This window comes from Schistocerca americana, chromosome 11, assembly GCF_021461395.2.
Source record: "Schistocerca americana isolate TAMUIC-IGC-003095 chromosome 11, iqSchAmer2.1, whole genome shotgun sequence".
In the NCBI taxonomy this organism is placed as follows: Eukaryota; Metazoa; Arthropoda; class Insecta; order Orthoptera; family Acrididae; genus Schistocerca; species Schistocerca americana.
In genome coordinates, this window is record NC_060129.1 from 194,470,200 (window position 1) to 194,487,556 (window position 17,357).

The 17,357-nt window shown below is 39.8% G+C and overlaps 1 protein-coding gene across 1 annotated transcript in view; it reads left to right on the forward strand.

The window, feature by feature from the left end:
* The window catches only part of LOC124553582 (basement membrane-specific heparan sulfate proteoglycan core protein), a 799,417-nt gene that overhangs the window by 465,151 nt on the left and 316,909 nt on the right, over positions 1–17,357 (forward strand). The window contains exons 15-16 of the mRNA XM_047127431.1: positions 8,862–9,005; positions 16,190–16,306. Coding sequence (XP_046983387.1) covers positions 8,862–9,005; positions 16,190–16,306 — 261 coding nt within the window. The remainder of the gene's footprint in view (positions 1–8,861; positions 9,006–16,189; positions 16,307–17,357) is intronic.

The following is a 17,357-nucleotide window of genomic DNA, read 5'->3' on the forward strand; positions in this document are numbered from 1 at the left end:
GCTGTGGTAATGACTGATTACTATACCCTATGTCACTCTGGAGAGACATAAGGTCACATTTTCACTGCTGTTTTGGCAGATATTTGCATATTTTTCAGTTTAATTTTGCAGTTTGTAGATGGAGTCGACAAAACAAATAGTACCGCTCGCTGATTGTATTGTGCGACACACCGTGTTGAACAGAAGAGATTGATTTTTGTCTTGTAATGACCAGGAAGCTCTTGCAGTGAAGTTTTATTTGCCCATGGGGGAATATTGTCAGATTAGTCTATTGTGATTTCCAGTTTAATAGAAGCACAAATAAAACTTTTTTAAAAATTTGTCTAACGAGGAAGATGACAATTTCACATGAGTCACATTCGAACATTATTTGTTTGGACTCACTCCATCTACTTGACAATCTGCAAAAACAAAATTGCAAATATCTGCCAAAACAGCATAGGAAAAACATGTAACAGCTTTTTGGAGAGGCACATTGAACATCAGTCACAACAGTAACTAATTTAAATGGGTCACAGTAGTTTCACTCCTGGCTTATTCGGAAGTGGCGTCAAAATGGCGTGTCACTCAATGGGACCACTAAACTAGATAGCAGTCAACCCAGTAAGCTGCAAGTGACGCAATTTCTCCTGCGTGTGAGTGGATCCACAGATGTTGCAACATATTCAGAAAAAGAAAAAGAAAACAAAAAAACAGCTAAATATTTGTGACAAGCGAGGCTCTAAATGTCATTGCTGCTTGTTTCACTTGCAGTAATTTAATCTCTCTTTTTAATCAGACTGAAGTCATGAAATGGAACGAACTCACCCTTGAGAGAGAGTGTTCTTATATTACAGATCATGTTTTTGTTACGTTAATAAGAAAGTTTTAGAATATGTTAAAAACACGGAGATGGAAAAAAAAGATAGAATATATACAGACATGGACCTACTTCCTTCAGTTCCGTAACTTCATGTCCTAAAGCAGTATACAATGACGAGCTCATAGACCTTCGAACAACGGTATTGTTTGTTTTAGGATCTCCTGAAAGCTTTTATTACCAGTGTCTCATTAACTGTCATTTAATTATAACAGCTCATGTGGTGAGTGAGGTGTTTGTGATAAATCTTCAATGTTTTGTTGCCTTGGAAAGTCATACTGTCATAACACGCAACTTATAATATGAAAACAGTGAAATACAACGAAATCCAATACGATGTGTCCAGATTTCTTCAGTTGTTGACTGCTATCGAGTTTTGTGGTAGCGTCAAGTTCTGCACAAGCTGGGAGTGACACTAACTTCTCCCATGTTGAATTGTGCACAATGACATTTTGCACACTGTCCATCAATTTTATACAACATCTGCATGTGTCCTTTTATGTGAATTCTTGGTTCTACCATTAACAAAATGATTTTACATAAAATATATGTAACAATATTATGATAAAAATAGATTATTGTTAAGGATGCATGTTTTTATTAGTAGTGGGGAAATGTAAAATTATTCTGGAAACACAAGTACTTCCATTTATATCTTGCAGTTTGGCACCGCATACTCAGTGTGAGGGGCTGTCATACAGTTTTAATTATCACCTCGAAAATACCGAATGAGGTGGTGCAGTGTGTAGTACACTGGACTCTCATTCCGGAGAGAGACGGCTGAAATCCGCATCCGGCCATCCAGGTTCAGGTTTTCTGTGATTTCCCTAAATCACCACAGCCAAATGCTGGAATGGTTCCTGTGAAAGGGCCAGCCGATATTCTTCCCCCTCCTTCTGAAATCTGAGCACGTGCTCGGTCTCCAATGACCTCGATGTTGACGGGGCATTAAAGCCTAGTCTCACTTCCTTTAAAAGTGTCGAGCAGCAACCAAGAAATTTGGTGTTGGTGTCAGTTCATCTTTATGTATTTGCACTTCCGTGTGATACATTTTTTCTGAACGATGAACGATTTGGCAGAGATCTCGGTTGTACAAGTTTGCATTTCGGCTATTCAGAAAATATTCCTCTCTGAAAGTGACCTCGGCGTGGTTCTGAAAATACACGACATGTGGGGGAATTCGAGAGGCGAGACAAAGTTTGATAATCCAAAGAAGCAGCATGTAGTGACTTTGCTGTGGTGAATAAGCTGAGGCACTGTGGTGGAGCGAAAACATCCCCTCAGATACCGTCCTCCAGTGCTTCACCTCGACAGTTTCCCATTATCCCGTCACGAAAGTTCAGGAGTATGATTCTGTTTCAGTTTGCCTGTTACAAACATAATCTGTTAACACCACAATATGGTAGCCCAGAAAACACTCACCATCACCTTGCCTGACGGCAGTTGGCTTTTCGCCTTTTATTAGATACGGTGTATCTGTAAGTTTCCGTTCCTTGCTTTGCTTCCTTCATCTCGGGGTCACAAAAATTCAGCCAGCACTTGTCTACGTCAGCAGTGCTTAGGCAGCTGCAGAAGCCACTCGATTGGCCCAACACAGCTGCAGGATTTCCATCGCTGCCTCGGTTCTGCGTGCTTTCTGAATGGGTGTGAGCAGTCGCGCTACACAGCGGGTGGCGACCTTTGTCACATTTGATATGCTGCGCAAGATTTTGAAAACTGACGCGTGACTGACTTTTGCTTTTCATACTCTCATCTCGACTGTGATAGGCTGGTCGTGGAGTCTCGTGCTGTAGTTTCCAGTTCTTCACAGAGAGGCGGTATGCCACTCGGTTCCTTGTCATTCAGACTTGTTGTGACTACACTGTTAGTGTCTGCGGAGACCTAATCATTGTGGCATATAATGTTGCCAAACATTTGCGACAACTCTGTGCATATTGTTACTGCTTTGTGAGGAACACTGGAAGCAGCCATCAGATAAAAACCACAAGGGGTCCATGGATTGGTTCCATTCAAAAGTAATCACCACACATTTTGAGACGAGACATTTATCCACTGCGAGATGAGATAATCAACTCCTATTTCATAGAATTAGATTAGCCACTGATGAATCTATAACCGCACCCATTTTGCACTTCCTCATCCGACCATAACAGAAGTCTAACGCGTGTCATTCTTCTGGTCACCAAATACGTGAAAACCACACGGTGAATGATCTGGGCTGTAAGGAGCATGCTGCAGTGTTTTCCAACCAAACTGACGAAGGACAGCCTTCGCCCGATTGGCAATATTGGAGCACGCATCACCGTGCAAGAGGATGGTACCGTCCGACAGCCCGGAGGCGTGCACAGAGCCGGCAGTGGAAACATCTCACGTCTCCGCTTTCAAAGAAATCTTCAGGTCTCGAGACAATTTCCGGTAAAGTCACTGTGACCTCCTTCGACTGCAGGGTCCCTCTGCTTGTCATATTCCTCGAGTGTGAAATCACAGTCAGTGCACAGCTCTATGAATACACTTTGTGGAAACTGTGTTGCACAATAAAGTCAAAAGGCCCACAAATGCTGTCAGATGGAGTGACCTGTTGTACGATAACACCCGCCCCCAAATTGCCAATCGGACGAAGGCTACGCTTCAGCGATTTGCTCGGAGAACACTGTAACGCCCTCCGTATGGCCCCAATCCTTCACCATGTGATTTTCACATCTTTAGCGACTGAAGAAATATGTGCTCGGACGAGAAAGTGTGAGAGTGGGTGCGGTTGTGGATCGGTTATTGGTCGATGGAGTTCTACGAATCGGGAATTGATCATCTCATCTCCCATTGGGATAAATGTCTTGACACATGTGGTGATTACTTTTAAAATGAATCTTTCCGTGGGCTTGTTTGGTTTTCATTTCACTGCCCCTCATATGTGCTGAGCAATACTTCACTTTATTGGCGGACTGCACGATTTTGTTTTGGTCTCTCCAGTGACGTTCTAGTGTTCTGTGGCATGGCAGTTTTAGTGTGTAGCAAGACTACAGACATATACTTGCAAGTTAAGAAAAAAAATAATTACGTGATTTTATTGTTTGGAGGTGATAATTAAATCTTTATTTGAATACACTCATAATTCTCGGTGGCCCAAGTGTTCAATCTCTTCAGAACAAAACGTGCTTCAGCAGACCTTAGCAATACATACAAATTTTGAATATTTTAATGTTTACTTTGCTTGTGGGTATGTATCTATCTGCCAATTTAAAACTGCATGCCGGACCACGAGTCAGACCTGGGACCTTTGCCTCTTGCAGGCAAGTGCTCTACCCGGCGAGCTATCCGAGCAAAACTCTCAAATCCTCACTTCAGACAGCACCTCTTCTCCTTCATTTCATACTTGTAACCTAACTAGTACTCTTACATACCGTGCGGGACTAGTACTCTTGGAACGGAGGATATTTCAGAGACGTGGCTTATCGACAGCTTAGGGTATTGTTTCCAGGATGAATTTTTCCAGTCTGCATCATAGCATTGCCTGTGAATGAAGAGGGTCGGGTTCCCCGTCTGGCAGACTTTTGCAAAAACTGTGTTGCATTTTGTCACCTGCAGCCACGTTACTGTCAACGTTTCAGCTTTGACCCTGTGCACTAATCTCCAGGTTTTGTCATTTTGAGTAACTGAACATAACTTTCATGAAAGTACACATGCAGATAACACAAGAACACTCTCACAAATTACTTTCCCAAATTTTTGTTTGTCCCTGTTTAACCTACTGAAATGATTTTTGTATATTACTGTGTCAGATTTTTGTTTGTAGTGTGAATGCGTTGTCCTTAGTACCCTTTCTTATTTTTTTCAGATTTCACCAGAGCACTTCCTATCTTGCTGGTCATGCACCTCACCATATTTATCTGGTTTTCGTAGCCCACAGATAAAAAAACACTATTTATTTTCACTGTGTTGTTACCATTTTTTTTCCTTTATTGCTTATTGCACCACAACATTGTTGTTATACATTTTTTTTAAAGTTTCAGCCTTGCATTTTTGTTTCCAGCTGAAATATATTTAATATTTATTTTGCGCACCAGTAGAATTGTACATTCTTTTACAGCGCAGTGTTGGTGTTGTTTACCTTTCATTACAAAAAGAAAAGGTTATTACGATAGTGTATTTGTCTGTGCTGTGTATTTTAGATGCTTTCTACATGTCTCTCAAGTTTTACGGATACTGTGCTTGCATTGTTTCCTGTACTGACACAAATTCTTGTAATTTTTGTTTTTGTTTAATGTGTTGTGCATTGTAGCGGGTAAAATTTGACTACCTACACTTCAGCAATAATTTTCTTCAGCACTGAGCAGTAACAGACATATTGTATTGGCATTGCTTCCCACACTGAATAAGTTGTTATAAATTTTAATTTTTGTTTTTATTATTGTTGATGTAGTGAGTGAAAATGAATTTCTTTATACTTCAGCAATCTTTTTTTTTTTTCTTCAGTGCTGTGCTGTAATTGAAGGAGATTATGTAACTGGCATGATTTTTGTGATGTGCTTTTGGAGCAAAATGTGGCCTTTCGCTGTTTACTTTAACTAGATTACTTCTAAGTAGTCTGTTGATTACCATATCAGTACAATTTTAGCCTTCATATACATATGAGTATTATTTTGTGTAGGTGCTGTTCAACAACTTTAATATAGGTTAGGAATTGCATCATACTCGGTCACAAACTGAGTATTCTTAGACAATGTACCAAAGGAGAACACACACACACACACACACACACACACACACACACACACACACACACGGGTACCTCTAAATTGTTTCTCTTTGAGTATACCTGCATTATATATAGAGTATCACTTAATTGCACAAAGGATATACATAAAAAATGTATTCAACTGTGAATTCCACAACTGAAATAATTAATAAACATCTTGAAATGCTCCATTTTGGTATAACTTGTGATATAACTAATTGTGTACTTCTGCCCTCCAGTTAAACTATCAATATGCATGAATAACAATAATGAATTATTATTGAATGCATTCATATATATCTATTTTAAATGTTTTTATATGATGATATTGTAACAGTTTCATTTGGATAGTTAAGATCTAACTCCTACAATGGTTTTTCTGAATTTTAGTGGAGTATGCCACTAGTTGAAATATATCAACAGTAAAAAAATGTTTGGAGTATCTAGAGTGTGCTACGTAAGGTCTTCAGGCAGTTACAGCAGTAAAAAAAAGGCACTAGGATTATCTCAAACATATTCGTAGTTTACACTGGAAAATGGAAGTACATGATTGGTTAAGTCACAAGTTATACCAAACTGGAACATTTCAAGATTTTTATTAATTGTTGCAGCCGTGTAACACACAGTTAAATGTGTATGTTATAAGTACATTCTTGGTATAATTTGGTGATGCTCTGTGTATAATGCAAGTATACTTGACGAAAAATGGGTTATAAGCCTTTGTGTAAGTTAGCACTATTGTATACAAGTGATGTAAGCTGTTCTTCGGTGCAGATGGCGCGAGGATCATCAGGTTGTGGCCAAAACTGACGGTCAAAATAAAAATTAGTACAGGTGTCTATTGCATGATGCAGTTCCAAACCGACATATATAAGTGTACGACAAGTGGATCGAAGCAATGCCTGTGTTCAAGCCTCTGTAGCACAGAGAGTGCTTCTGGAGTCACAGTTGCATGTAAACTTATGCCACCAGCACACTGCACCATTCTGTGAAGTATCACATTGTCAGAAGCATGAATTAGGGCAGAAGTTTTTCGCTAGCATGTAACCTTAGCCACACTTTTCATACAATACGTCTGTCAGTGTGATTGTCAGCCATTTTGAATGTCTGTGTTGTCGAATCAGCTTTCCAGTTACCCCCTGCAGGGAGTGGATGATCTTGCCCTTTGTGCCATGTCTGCTGCTTTGCACAGTTGCTTTTCAGTGTCTGCTACTGCCCCTCGAAGATGTCGGCTTGTGGTTTCGGAAAGACTGCCCGAGCTTCCGTGTGCCGTGTGGAAGTTGCCTCATCACGGACAGGCAGTGCTGCCAAAACTGCACGAGCGAGGCTGCCGTTGTTGTGATCGTGTGTGCCAAATGCTTCGTTAGTAGTAGTATTAGTAGTAGTCGCTGCCATGATATCTTTCCATTTCTTTTGGCCATTCTGTGGAGGGATATGCTGTGTTAAATTGTTGCTGACTAGATCACTGCAATCGGGGAGTGGCGTGTAGTATTAATCTGTCAAGCCCGAGATTCCGCACTGTATGGCCTGAGACGTTTGATTAGCATTTGAGGACTACTTCCGTGTATATGTTGCTAGGGTTAGAAACTTTTCATTAAACCAGTTTCTTTAAAAGAAATTAAAATAGTTATCTGTATCTGACACCTGTATCTTCATTCTTGATGTGTTTGGAGGGTTCACAGCCTCTTCAGGTGGATTACATGAGAATTTATTTTCCTGATTGTAGCCAGTAGTCTGCTTTGTGCTTCACTTACTATAAATTAATCATTATGTGTCACTTATTGTATTACAACAGTGAAGTTATACATTAGAACCAATTACAAAGCTACTCTCAAAATTTTGCAGCCAATAGAACACTGCAAGTCGTTACACACACGTATTTGTATCACTGACAAGCACACAAACACAAAACAGAAACAATCCAGAGATCGTGCATAAATAAAAATACATTTCTTGTAAGTCAAAGAGCATTGCCACCTTTCCTTGTTGCTGCGATGTGCAGTGCGGAGACTGTTCTGATGCATCACTCCACCCTAGTCTGTCCTGTGTAAGCACCCGTTTTTAGTCAAGTCGTGCCATAAATTTCTTTCTTTCCAAATTCAGTTCAGTACCTCCGCTGTACTTCAGTCATCATCATTTATTCTTCTGCCTGAATAACAAAAATCATCTACCACTCATATTGTCTCATTTCAAAATTTAATTCCCTCAGTATCACTCGATTCAGTTTGACTGCATTCCATGACATTTGTTTTACTTTTGTTGATGTTCACCTTATAACCTCTTTTCAAGACATTATCCATTTTACTCAACTCATCTTTTGAGTTCTTTGGCATCTCTGACAGTACTACAATGTCATTGGCAAATCTTTTTATTTCTGCTCCCTGAACCTTCCCCTCTCCAGATTTCACCTTGGTTTCCTTTACTGCTTGCTGTATGTACAAATTAAATAACTTGAGGAATAGGCTACATCCCTGCCTCACTCCTTTCCCAATTACCACTTCCCTTACATGTCCTTTGATTTTTCAGTCTGATTTCTGTACAAGTTGTTTATAGTTTGTAATCACTCATTCTGTCTTAGCCAAAAGAAAAAGTTTCCCCCATATAAATTATGTTCGCAAAGATTTAACTCTCTATGTAGCTCCCTCAATAAGTTAAGTCACGACTTCTGGTATCCAGTTCTGTCGACATTCACATTTCTAATATTGAGTTTTCCAAGTGCCATCAATGGCTGCCATTAACATATTACTCCACAATCCTCTTCTACTACTTACAACTTTCAATGCTTCACATATAAATTCACAGAACTGATAATACATACACAAAAAACACATCTTCTATTCTCGTCACTTCTCACTTTCAATAGAACTAATATTTCCTCAATTGTAATAACTTATTTCGCACGTGGGACGTAACCTGACCGTCACCTTTGGCCACTTCTAACCCACTGATGTCTCTCAAATGTCTGCCAAGTGTGTGCAGTCTAATTGGGGGCTCCCCGACTATTGGCACTGAACTGCCACGTCTGGAACCTCATAGGAAGTCAACGATATGGCAGTCACTGGCAGTAGGTGGCTGTTATCGATTATTAATAAGTGTAACCGTAATAGTGCCCTTACAGCATATCCCTGAGAATGCCACTGAGAGAAATGGATAGACTGACACGTTATCTGTGCTGAGCCTGGCGCACCGCTTAATGGTCGTGGTGTTTCTGCTTGTTCCCCCACCTGCACCTGCGCCTCTGCCTGTGCTGTCTGCCGTTGCACCCAAAAGCGGAACCTTCGCCACCGGACAGTGGTTCGGCAACCACCTGTGCACCTTCTCAGTTCACGTGCCGGGACGGGACGTGCATCGAGGCCAGCCGCCACTGTGACAGGACATTCGACTGCCCCGACTACTCGGATGAGGAGAGATGTGGTGAGTTGTGAGATTCGGTGCGGCGGCACTCGACTGACGGGAGCCGTAAGATCGACAAAGTCTCTGCGGGTATACTTTACTAGATCTGTGAGAGTCGGTCAGGAAGTAAGACCTCATTTTTTAAAAAAAATTTTATTTTGCAAGAAAAATAAATGCTGATACATAAGATGACATTGTCTAATACATTAGGGGAATACGGCTTGAGGAAACATTGCAGAAGCGAAGTCCAAAATTAAATTCCGTGGAGAAATTTCGGAACCATCTGAAATCAAATCTGGTGTAAGGCAAGATGATGGCCCCGCCCAATGCTCTTCAATGTTTTTTTTTTTCTTTTTGCTGGTCTTATCTCATCTCTTCAAGTGGTCAACATAGTAATTTAGATTCGGAAGTGTTAGTGATACACCCTCCCAGAGGATGGAATTTATGTACCCCATCTGCCTGTGTCTAGTGTTACCTGTGTGAAAATGTGAGACATTTTCGAAATGTTTGTGAATTGTGCAACTTAGGTGGGACATGAGTACCAGCACATTACTCATGCAGTCGGATGTGAAAACTGCCTAAAATCCACATCCAGGCACCTAGCAACTAGTGCTCATTGTTAACACACTAGGTGAATTCAGTTTGTGGCTGGGGCTCCTCCCTGAATCCGGGAGGCAGCTTGCTAACATGTGCTGCCATCTGCTCTTCAACTGTTTTTTGGGAAAGGCAGTAAGGGAATGGAAATTTAGACTTCAAGAAAAAGGAACCCAAGAAATCAGAGTGGGATATAAAAGCTCACATGTCAAACTCAACAGCTTTTGCAGATTATTTAGCGATATTTTCTGAAAACATCAGTGCAGCAATTGACCCTGCTGAAAGAGTTACTGTAAAAGGCTGGCTTACAAATTTCTTTTCTGAAGCCAAAATTCGTAATGAACTTTAAAAATGCCCCAAATTTCCTAAGTGCCAGATACATTACAGACAACAGAGTGAATAAATTTAAATACTTAGGTAAAGAAACAAACAAAAATAGAGCCCATAAAATGGAAATGAAAAAATACTTTACAATTAACTAAGGACACATACAATAAAACAATTACGCTCAGTAAATGCAAAAATCCATTACTACAGTATAACCAGGGTGCCTTCATACAGCAGATTGTTTAGCCCTCAACAAAAAGGGAGAAATTGAAGAGTAGGAGAAAAAGGAATGGAAGGTACTATGGAAAATACTAGGTCTAAGAAAAGTTGAAAGTACATGGATGAAAAGAAGGAATGATGAAATCAGCACCCAAACAATAAAACTATTTGATGCTGGCAGGAAACAGAGAATTTCGTTTTATTGGCTCTTGGTTAGAATGATCCCAGAAAGATTCACTAAAAAGATATCTGAGACTTTTGAAACTCAAAGTAGTTGGTTCAGGGCAAAGCGCATCACTGTATGAACAGGTGAAAGAAGAAAAGGACCGAATGAAAGAACTGTTAACACCGGAAATTAGAAAAGAAGAGAAAGTCGTGACAAAGTTACTTTACGCAGCCCATAGACGTCTGAACTCAAAGAAAGAAAGATCGATAACAGCTGCAACATTCACCCACGAAAAGCATAGGCCTCGAGTTGCTGGCTGGCCGCTGCGTCCCGATTGTACCAGTGAACTATGTTCGTACATCAGCTTCTCTTACTGCGATGAATTCGTCGTTTAACGGTGCTGATGCCCACAATAGTTTCTCCACACACATTCTTCAGCATTTCTGTGATTTGACGTGTCACCTCCTGCAGCAAGGAATTCAGTCACAGAACACTGTCTTTTTTTACGTGCGTCAATGTCGGCCATTTTCTAAACTTACCCAGTGTCGTCGTCATCTGATGATATAGGTCACTGTTAGTGGAGTGGTCTGTAGAAGGTGGTTTGCAGAAGTGCACCAAATTCATTACTACTACATTATCGTCTTAATCAAGGAGAAAAAAATTAGGTATTACTTTCTTCTTGGCTGCAGTACGTGGGGTCCCCAAAACTGAGTTAAGTAAACACGTTTCTCAGTAGTGCTTCTAATAGCCATGCCCTATGTTTGTATGGTACACAACGCCCGTGAGACAAAAACCAAAAGTTAGGAAACCGAATGTGGCATGCCCTGTTACATGTTAGACCTGAGTTGATATGCTAGCCCGATGAAATATGGTATCATTTCTACAAGCGTGCATTTGCCTCTTAAAAATGCCGTAGGGTGGGTATAGAACTTATAAATTATCCAGCGATGCAGAATATAGGATTCTTGCCAACCAGTTCTACTTTTGCTATGCAGGAAATATCGTTATGTGTGTATCGTGGTTCACTTTCATATATGGAAATTTGGTGTCGTTAACCTGTATTCCATTGTTATACAATCATTGGATAGTATATTTTGCTGTTTTATTGGCGTTACCGGTATTCAATTTACATGATCGATTTTGAAATTAATCGGTTAAACCTTCAGATGTGCTATGAGTAAAACATAAATCAACAGTGAATATAAGTTCATTTGCACAATTTCGAAATCAATCATGTGAATTAAATACCATCAATAAAACACCTGAATGGGTTATGCAATAACAGTACTATGTTAATTTATGCATATCCTTCCTTCAAATAAGGATAACATGGGCATTTCATCAGAAGAAAAAAAGGAAATAAATGCCTTGTTCTTTACTTCAATCCACATAAAATCGTTTCGTCCACATTAGCTAACTTAAACTTGACTACCTAAGCATAAAATTGTTGAGCATTTACAAAGGAGCCAATATCGATTATGAAAGGCGACATCGGCGAGTTAGAACCACACTTCAGTAATTGATAGCGGAGCGTTTCTACGAGTTAGCGGAAGAGTTATTGGGAAATTTATGAAAATCGAATTTGGAAGCCCAATGTGTACGTAGTAACTCCAACATCGACTATGTCGATTTTCTCTTCCACAATCGATTTTCTCTCCCATGTAGGCGGTCAATCTTTGAGAAACGTGATTAGGCTGTTGGATTATTCATAAAAAATATCGCCTGATCTAGATGGCGCGTGGCGATTTGTGCACCAAAGAGCAACAAGGAAGCAAGAATCTAATCACCGCCTACATTTAATATAAGAGAAACAGCTGGTTGTGCTGACTGAATCGGAAACTGTAACAGCTGGTAACCAGAGGCGGTTTGTGTTAAACGATTAAGGATTGTAAAACCGACATTTGGCCAGGCTAGCAAAATCGATTCAGGATACACATATAATCACCACAGCCGGCAACGATTTCCGAAATTCGATTTTCGTCTTCGGAAGCGTGTGTCGCATTTTAAGGATGACAATATACGCAGCAAATAAAGCTCGAAAATAATTGAAATTTATCCAAAGCACCGCTGTAATGTGAGGGAGTTTCTGTTCTCTGATGTTGGCTCATCTGCCATTTTAAAAAAATTGTACCACATTTGAACAAGGTTGCCAGGTAAACGGATTAGGCGGGATTACCTCGATTTTCCTATAAAAAACTAGATGATGGGTAAACTGTAGGGATACATAAAAATTCCGATCACGCTAAAACAGAATATATTTCGCATTATATACTCTCTTCTTCCTGTGAGTGATTAAAACTAACAGACAGTCTTGTAAACGTAACTGAAATCAAAATGTTCAGCTTTTAATCAGAAGAGAGCTAAGTTGGCAAACCTGCACGGCCATTACCTCGAACTCGCTGAGAGCCAGAATTCGTTCTGAACAATTGGTGGTTGTTGCCGTGCTGTAACAGTTGCAGTATTTCTGTATAATGGATTCGTCGTCAGACAACGAAACCAATGAAGCGCCACTGCGGAAAAACAAGCCAAAGTTAATATTGAAAAAGAAGTTTAATAATGATGGGCTTAAGCTTTATTCGCGGCTTAACAAAGGTAAGTGTGATAATACTGCTCACTATACGACCCCCAAATATTTTAGTGTGTAGCACATAGTGCCCCCATTCGCAAATTAAAAATGTTCTTGCTTTACTTCTCACGGAAACCACTAGGGGAAGTGACATACAGAAGCGTCGTTTGGTTTTAATTCGGCCTGATGTACTTATATTTCAGTGGACTGCCGCGGCAGTTGATTCCCACTATTGTTTTTCAATTCCAGCACATCTCGGCAATATATTCCTATCGGTGCACAAAGTCAACAAAGATGATTTCGTCAGTGCTAGGGCTGTATTCAAAAGGCCGAACAATTAAACAGTTGAATGACGCTCTGTATTCTGCGTCTCCCGTTGCAACAAAGAAAGGGCGAGTAGAAACCTGCCCACAAGTGCGCTATTTGCCCCGTGAAGAAGCAGCGCTACAATAGCTCTCATTTAAGGGCAATGGTAGTGGAACATCTGGTAGAATGTGGTAGGACTCAAAAGTGAGTTTAGCTAGCCATCTTCATTGCCCACCGTTATCGCTGGACTGATAGCAGCTCAATATATTTAAATAAAAGCACTCAGGACAGAACACTGTATTACTTTGTGTTTAGACTCCAGAATTCTGAAGATGGCCCATAACATACATGGCAGCACACAGATGTGCGATAACAGAAAATTAGGATAAGTTAAAAAGGTCCCAAAAGTTGTCTATGATGCACTTTTGAGCCATTGTTGCTCCTAGATGTGTGTTTTAAGCCTGTGGTGGATATGTCTGTGCTTTGATTACAAATCTGTTTTCCCCTGAGAAGAACAATTGTTCGGCAGAAGAAGTCATCTTTGTGAAGGAGGAGTCTAATGCATAATAATTTTCGGAGAATAGTTTGCTACTGCAAAATAATTCGTGTGAAAAAGTGGCAGTGGTTTCCTGCATTCCCTCGCAATACTAACGTGACTGAATCTTCGGAAGAAACATATAACACTAAAAGCAACAGTGGCAGTGATGAAGGCTTTCAGCGAACTGAATGCATTCCTGGTTTGCTGTTTTTTTACTTCTGCCCTATTTCAGATGCAGAGGCAACATAAAAGATTGTGTTGTGAGAATAATACTTGAGCTGAAGATTCCACATTACCAGTCCACAGAGAGTGTGCATTTGGGGAACAGCAGTGGATATACTTTTTGTATGTCAAATGCTTGTAGCAGTCCTGAAAGCAGTTGCAACTGTGGGGGGTTCAGTTGTAACGCTTGAACTTATTGTAGATTGCAGTAGCCTGCTGTGAACATTTAGCTACAACAAAGTAAATGGTGTTCGTAATTCACAGTAGTTTTATGCTGAGTGTGGTGTTATTAGCTGTTCTAAAAATCCCTCCTTTTTTCCCCTGTTATGTGATTAAAAAGTGGTGTCTTAAGTTATACGGGCTGGGTAGGCATATAAAAAAAATTGTCAGTAACGTTCATTTGTGTCCTCAGCACATCCAAGGTTATTTCAGGTGACTGTGCAAATTAAAGCTGTGTTTGTGTTTGTGTACCGAATGACCTTTGATGGCTTATTTGTGGCTTAGATGCTAGGCATACATATTTTGTGGTGCATGCTATATGAGTGAATATGTTTTGCACATCATTTTGTGCTCGGATCTTACACCTAGAAATTGGTCAAATGATTTGCACAATAAGTATCACAGGCATGCTAAATGTGAATGTGCCCAAATCTTTAGTTAAAGTCATTAATAAGAATTACCTGTAGTCGACATTTCTTAGATCATATTGTCGACTTGTTTATGCAAACTTTTCCCACTAGATTTGTGAAAGGCGGCATTAATTTGCTCTTGTATTTTTAATTTTCGTGATGAAACTGAAGTCGATTAAAAATGACAATAATTCCCACTTGACAATAAAAGATTATCATTGTAAATAAAGAATTGATGTAACTTAGTCATTACAACTTAATAATGTATTGCCAATACTTCAGATTTTAAACATTAATTGAACAAATTTTAATATATCAGTGTATATTCACAGAGGTTTCTAAATATATTTGTTGTTGTTAAGTCAGTATTTAAATGTTGTTGGGATAAAAATTGATATCTTTATCGGTAGAATGACAGATATAAAGGAGAAACTTCAAACTGAAGTGGCTCAGACACACATATATGATAAGAATATTGATGAAAAACAGTTCAAATGTAGGCCCTGATATGTTCAGTATTCAGCAGTAGATTTGCACATTAAGGCCATAAATTTTTATCTGATAATCGGTTTACGTATCTTGAACATATGGATGTATATTTTTGCATGTTATACATATAACTTTTTTTCTACTGCTTGATAGCATATATGGATGCCGTTTGGGTCAGATGATGCTTGGTCCTTGTTGGTGACCTTTCTTACTTGGCATCATTTCCTTAATTTTGAAGTTATTGTTATGTGAAGACCATTTCATAAAATACTCTTAGAGATTTCCTATGATAATACTAGCATAGATTTTGCTATAAATGTGTTGCTAGTTGGCAGTAGTGAGGCAGGTTACATATCATTGATCTGTGGTGCTTTTTTTCCCATCAATCTAAGAGTAGTGGATCTTTTCTCTGGGGTTGTTGATGTTCTGTACATTATCTGAATTCAAAACTTGCATCCAACCATTGTATACATTAAAATGACAAGTGGGGAAGATCAGCAAGTTCTGCACCTGAAACACTTATATGCTGGTAGAAATACTGTTTCAAAATTGTTTTAACTGTTTCTTGGAAAAGTTTTTGTAGCAGTAAGCTAATAGAGTAGACATGTAGAGTTTACAGACTGCCTGTTCAGTTCTACGAAAACCTCCAAAATTTAACCATTTTATTTGTGGAATTAAAGCTATTCAGTTCAGAATTCATGGCACGAGAGTTAATTGCACGATTTGCTCCCCTCTGCTGTTAATTTTGTAATTTGGCCACCATATCAGCACCACATCACTGGCTTTGTAAGCTGCACCACACCCTGTACTGTAGAACCAGGCATGCATGTATTGTTAGCCATTTTTTAAAAATTCTTTGACTTTATCTTTGCAACTGCATTTTAAAAGCAGTTTGTCAGATTTGCACATGTATTTAGTGTATGTGGTGAAGTGCCTGGGAGAACCCTCAGCATAGCAGCACCCTTTTATTTGGCACTGTATTGGTTTTAATTTTTCATTTCTCACGTATGCTTTTTGTTGTTTTTTTTCCCTCCACCCCTTTCTTTTTCCGTCCCTGCACCCACATTCCTGTTGACCTTTGCGCTCTACGCACATTCCCTCCAACCACCAAAAATTTCTCTGCACTCAACGGGAACTTCCCACCGAAAGAGGGAGTGTGCGTCCCGGGTGAGTTCCCCTGTGCCGACGGAAGTCAGTGTGTGCCAGAGTACCAGCGGTGCGACGGCCAACGCAACTGCAGGGACGGGTCCGACGAGGAAGACTGTGGTAGGTGTCTGCGCGCATTCACTCGTCCATAGCGACAGCGTCCGTTCTCTAAATGTCGTTCAGAAACTCTGTGTGTGTGTGTGTGTGTGTGTGTGTGTGTGTGCGTGTGTGCGTGTGTGAGGGGAAGGGGGGGGGGGGGGTCAGCACAGCAACATAGGAGAGGGAGTCAAACTTTGAGCCAAAACTCTGTGGAGGACTTATTTTCCAGGGAGAATCGTAATTCCAGCTGATAAAATGTCATGGTTTGAAAATAATTTATTTTCCGGCACTGTCACCCACAATTTCAGTACCTTTCTCGACTGTCACCTGCCATCTGCAGGTTGTGACAGATGCCATAATTCACTCTAACCACTGAGGAAACCACATTGTTGGCTGATGACCTCTAGATGGCGAGTGATGGTCAAAACTGATAAAGTCATACTGAAATTGTGTGTCTTTGTGCCAGAAAATAAATCATTTTCAAAATGAGCTTTTGAACAGTCAGTGGAATCTCCAGTAGGACTGAAATGTCGTTTGTTCCAGAATGATAATTTTTTTCATAAAATTGGAAATATAAATGGATAAAATAAAATCAATGAAGGATAGTTGGAGGGCTGGTACAAATCGTATTTCCAGATATCTCTTTGAGAAAGAGATACAAATCACCTGCTTTGGTAGCTGACTGACATGATGGGAATTTAATGGTCTGAGTGAAACCAAATGAAAACTCCAACCTTGTTAAATACAAAATTATATTTTTTGTTATTGTGGCAAAAACAATGAAAACTCCAAGCTTTCAAAATATAGCATTACTTTTTTTTTTTGCTTGGTGAAAAATAGAGAGAGGTCGTGGTAGGAGAGCGTGTGCTTATTTAGGAGAGTTGTAGAGTTTGACAAAACAATATTCTGCATATATACACAGAAAGACCTGTATTATATGAATATGCAATTGCCAAACAACCACTGGAAGCAGCCACAATCACACCTATTAAATAATCTGAAAATATGCGTATGGAGTGACCTAAAGTGGAATGAAGACAGGAAAGCGGTTGTAGGAATAGCAAATGCCAGG